Source organism: Anoplolepis gracilipes, chromosome 17 (assembly GCF_047496725.1).
Source record: "Anoplolepis gracilipes chromosome 17, ASM4749672v1, whole genome shotgun sequence".
Classification (NCBI taxonomy): Eukaryota; Metazoa; Arthropoda; class Insecta; order Hymenoptera; family Formicidae; genus Anoplolepis; species Anoplolepis gracilipes.
The window spans coordinates 492,485-497,500 of NC_132986.1; the positions used below are offsets into that span (position 1 = coordinate 492,485).

The window sequence follows — 5,016 nt, forward strand, 5'->3', positions numbered from 1 at the left end:
CTGTCAGGTTTCTCTCTGGTAGTACGTATATAAATATATAAACTGCTACATCGTCGCGTTGTATATGTATATATCATATGTTTATTTCAGTCAGTTTAACCTGTTTATCAATACAATGATATTTTGACGATTAATTGACATTGATGAATGATTGGCGAGTAATCAAGAGCAATATGTGTATTTTTGACTTTTTATAGTAATTTTAAACGGACTAGTAAACTAATTTTTCAGTTGAATATTATTCTTGTGGTAAAAAATATATAGTTAGATTTTCAGCTACATTTGTTGTACGTTTAATAATAATTATTATGTAAGTATAAAAATTTTAATACAACGTTTATTATATTTTTGCTTGTCATATATATATATATATATATATATATATATATATATTTATATATAAATTTTTAATACAATAGCATATGACAAGATTGACTTATATAAATTTTTAATACAACAGTAGATGACAAGATTGACGGATTAATACCTAGCAATGGCAGAATCGGGAAATACAAGTACATTGGAATGGACACGTCCCGACCAAGTGATGCAATTACATCGTATGAAGTTAAAGAAACGTGCGCTTCAAGCACGTATAAATAAAACAAACATCAATAGTGGAAAAGTTCAATGTAATGTTGCAAGCTTAAACGGACTTAATTCCACTAGTAGTGCATTACAGCGTGTAGCAGAAAAACGTAAAAATCCTTTTGCAATTAACGAATCGTCCAAGAAACAGAAAAATATAACGTCAACTGGATTGGACATCAGTAATGACAACACATTGTTTGAATTATTAAATATTGATGTCCAGCGAAAGAAGCAAACGATAGATTCATCTGTAAATAGCTCTTTAACCTTTGCCAATGTTCTTTCAAAATTGGAATCAACTAATCAAGTTCCTGATGAAAGTGTCCCAAAAGGGGCAAAGCATATTCCTATAGATTGGACGTTAAAAACTAAAGTAAGATTTATGTCTCCAAAACCTTTTCCATGGAATGGCAAACTTAAGACAAGCGAAGAGGCATCGGGTACCACAGGATTTGTTAGATGTCTGAACATTGGAGAAAAGGAGACAACTTTGGACACTAGTCTAAACGCAAGGTTGGTTTCATCAACTTGATTTATTTTTGTTCTCTTAATTTTTTTTTAATAATGTTTGTCGAATATTTTAATTAGATTTCATCAATGCTGTTTGATATGGCAACATCCATCTTTACCATGGTTAGAGTTATTCCCTCGCTCTGCAGGCAAAGTGAGCGCTAGCCTTGCAAGTAATATATCACTGGCAAACAATCAATGTGTGAAAGATGCGTTGCACAGAGAATGGTGCGATAGCTTTAGATCGTTATTTCATTTGCTGCGAGCAAGGCAATGTCCATACTTTTATGTGTGCGCCAACACATTTACAGTACTATTTCGTGCCGCTGGTATTTGTGGATTGTCGGAAATTCATGCTCTTCTCACTCCTACTACACTTGGATTTCGTCAATCATTAAAGCAAGAAGGTAAAATGTTCTGTCTATTATGTATTTATTTATAATATGAGCAAAATTAATATGTAATTAGCTATTCTACAATCAGTTGTTTCTCTTGATATTTTTCAGAAATAGAATACTCTATGCCATTAAGGAAGGATTCTAAAAGACGATCCGACGGGGGAGATTCCGATTTAGTGACTACAGATGTTACATCTAATGCGACGAATCAACAAAACGATTATGAAGAAGAGGAAGAAGAAGAAACTCAAGATGCGTGGCTCAAAAGTCTTGGAGTAGAAAATTCAGAAATAAAAAGAATTAATAACTCACAGGTATCATGTACACACATACATATTATAATTATTTATTGTGTATGATCAATTTAGTCTAATGTTGCATTTTATTTTAGACAAGGATGACTTTGGAAAAGGAAAGTGAAGTAGATAATTTGAAACAATCGCTCGTCTTTGTAAAAGGTGTAGAGACACAGGCGTTATTCAACTTTCTAATTAATTGCAAATCAGCTATCGCGGCAACCGGCGCGTTAGCCGGCGTTCCTCCTACGCTTTTAGCTCCAACGGCTTTTCACGGTGCCACGTTAAAAGCGCTTAAAGTAATTTATATAAAAAGCTATATAGCTTATAATCATTTTTATTATACGCTCACGTATTACTATATTATTTTTCTTAACGAAAAATAGGTTCGAGAAAGTATAGTGCGCGTGGATAATGATAAATATTATTCTTTGGAACTGAATGGACCTCTTTTGCCGCACGTGTTACCTTCTCTCTGTCATTTGATGACATCTAGTCAATTGGAACAGTATTCTGCAAGTTGCGCACAAATGACATCGACAATTCCTTTTTCCATGGCAAAGCATGGCACAGGTATGTAAATATAAATTTTGGCGCGAAACCTTGTGAATTAAATAGCGAAAATAATATATATATTTTTTTCTTTTGTTACAGGTTACACTAGCGTTACAAAAGAGGAGGAGCAAAATAATGTTACGAAAGTACCGCTTAACGTCTTTGGACAAGAAAATCTGAGCGATTGTGGATTTAACGAGGAATTATTAAGTTACTTTTGCAATCCTGAGCCGACCAGGATAGAGGTCTTTGAAAGTTTTAAATTTCTTAACGGATTATATACCTGGACATAATGACAGGAATATTTGATATAGAAATAAATACGCTTTTAAATACACATAGGTCTGTATTTGTCAAATTTAAATTAATAAAAAGCTAAATATTTTATCCTAAACATTAAAGAAATATGTTACGTCGCTGGCGACATGTAACGCTCACTAATGAAATACAATTATGCTTATAGATAAGAATTATGTTTGCTGTTGTATAATTGTACAATGTATATATATATATATATATATATATATATATATATATATACATATATGCACAAAAAGTGATATTTATAATTATATTTTTACTGACGTGTGTAAGACTGCGAAATTTGTGTAGAATGTAAGGCAATGATATTACCGACATTAGATAAAAACAATATGTAATATTATCGATACTAGATAAAAACGCTTATCAAAAATGAGTTGATATAAACAATCATTCTCTCACAATATAATTTTATACTCGTTACAACACAATTGACGTTATGTTTTATAAATATATAGCTTCTGCCTATTTATGAAAAAAAAATAAAATTTCTTTTACCATCGTTTATACAATATATCGTAAATATTTATTAAAGAAAGAAAGAACAAGGAAATTGGCAGAAACGAAAAGATTGTTATATATCACTGATTCAATTTGGCTCGATCGAAAAGCTTTTTTTTTTTTTTTTATTATACATTAATATACTTTATACTTTAAATTCCAATATTCGAATGTAAATCACGCGCGGTAATATCTATTAAGAAGAACCGTTCGAGGTCCCCGGGAACAAGGTAGGTGGGGTCCATACAGCAGATGGACTGCCCCTAAAAATAACGAATCGATATTCGCCCGCTGCCCCCAAATCAGTCGCCGGACTCGCTGGACTCGCCGGGTCACCGAAAGAGAGAGAGAGAAAGAGAGAGAGAGAGAGAGAGAGAGAGAGAGAGTTTCAATATGAAAAATCAATTCATTTATTAACATCAGGATGTCGTATTCCCTTCTTAATTAACCTCGAGTCGCCGTCCAAGGCGTAAACAGCGCACGACTCTCCGGCGATAAACGAGATCGTTAAAGAGAAACGTCATCGCCGCACGACGACATTGACAGGCGGTTATCGGATGCATCTGCCGTCCGCGATATGCATTATGCGCATCGCGCGGAATGCATAGACGGTAGTCGAGTCGGTCGCGTAACCGTTTACGTGCGAGGATTACGTCAGTGGTCGTCGCCGTATTGCGACACTACACCGAGCGGTTTCATGTTCCAAGGTCTCCACGAGGAGCGGCTCGAATTTTCGTGCGACGCCTTCCTATCGTCGACGAAAGCGCTTCCCAGCCGCTTATTTATTTCCGCCGGCAAATTTTTTTTTTCCTCGTCCATCGGAGGTGGATATCCCTTGCGGTCACCCACTGCCGTTAAACAGTGGAATTTGAAGGTGCTAATAAAAAAAAAAAAAAAAAGAGTACGATTAATTTGTATAAATCACGGTCGAACAACACGACTGTTGATGCATTAACGATATTTAATAAAATTTTAATAGAACGTAACGGGGTGAGACACACCCTGTGCATGGATTTCATACATTATGCGCCTGGATATGCTTCGGTGTCCTTCGACTTAGACTATATACCTACATTTATCGGTGCTGCGATATCGAAATGTCGATAGTCGTTTAAAACGTATATACGCGGATATAAATTATGCGCGAAAATAATCGGCAATATTCGAGCATCTTCCCCCCGAATATCATCCCTTATATATTTGCGCGGAGTGCCAGGATATAATATGTAAAAAGGAAAAATCGGGCTCGCGCGTGGCGCCAAAGAGAAAGGAGTGTTGTTTTCGCCTGGCGAGAGGCAACCCCTCGTATAGGCGAGGATTCAGGGTGGATAAAGTCGCTGGGTACGCCGGGCGTTGGTAAGGCACCCGCGACGCGTAGCGAAGCAAAGGGGGCCGAGCACGTCGGGGCGAGGGGGAGGGGAGGGGGAGGGGTGGACGAGGGGGGAGGGGGTCGTCGAGCGGGAGCGAGACAAGTACACAACCGGAGAGACTATTCGATTTAAAGAGACAAAGATGAACGACGTGAAATCGGGGCTCTGGCCGAAAGAGAGAAAAAGAGGGAAAAGGAGAGAGAGAGAGAGAGAGGGTGAGAGGGGGAAGGGAGGAAAGCGAGAGAGAGAGAGAGAGAGAGAGAGAGAGAGAGAAAGAGAGAGACGATGACTCTCCCTGTGGCACGCATTACACGTACATTGCGCGCTTGTGCGTATGCGTGCGCGGGGGGTTTCGAGAGGCCGGCACACGACGACGACGACGACGTCGACGATGTGCACGACTACTACGACACCGCGTGGGGGTTGCACGAAGACCCCCTGGTGGGGTTCTGGCTGCCGACCCTACAGTCCCCC

General features: G+C 37.9%; 1 protein-coding gene across 1 annotated transcript; it reads left to right on the plus strand.

Moving 5' to 3' along the window:
- On the plus strand, positions 1 to 2,855 carry Hd (humpty dumpty). Its single transcript, XM_072909589.1, has 7 exons — positions 1 to 310; positions 461 to 1,104; positions 1,180 to 1,508; positions 1,608 to 1,813; positions 1,891 to 2,094; positions 2,182 to 2,368; positions 2,450 to 2,855. Exons 2-7 carry the CDS (start codon positions 494 to 496, stop codon positions 2,641 to 2,643), a joined length of 1,731 nt encoding a protein of 576 aa, XP_072765690.1. The 5' UTR covers positions 1 to 310; positions 461 to 493; the 3' UTR covers positions 2,644 to 2,855.
- The last annotated feature ends 2,161 nt before the right edge of the window (positions 2,856 to 5,016 follow it).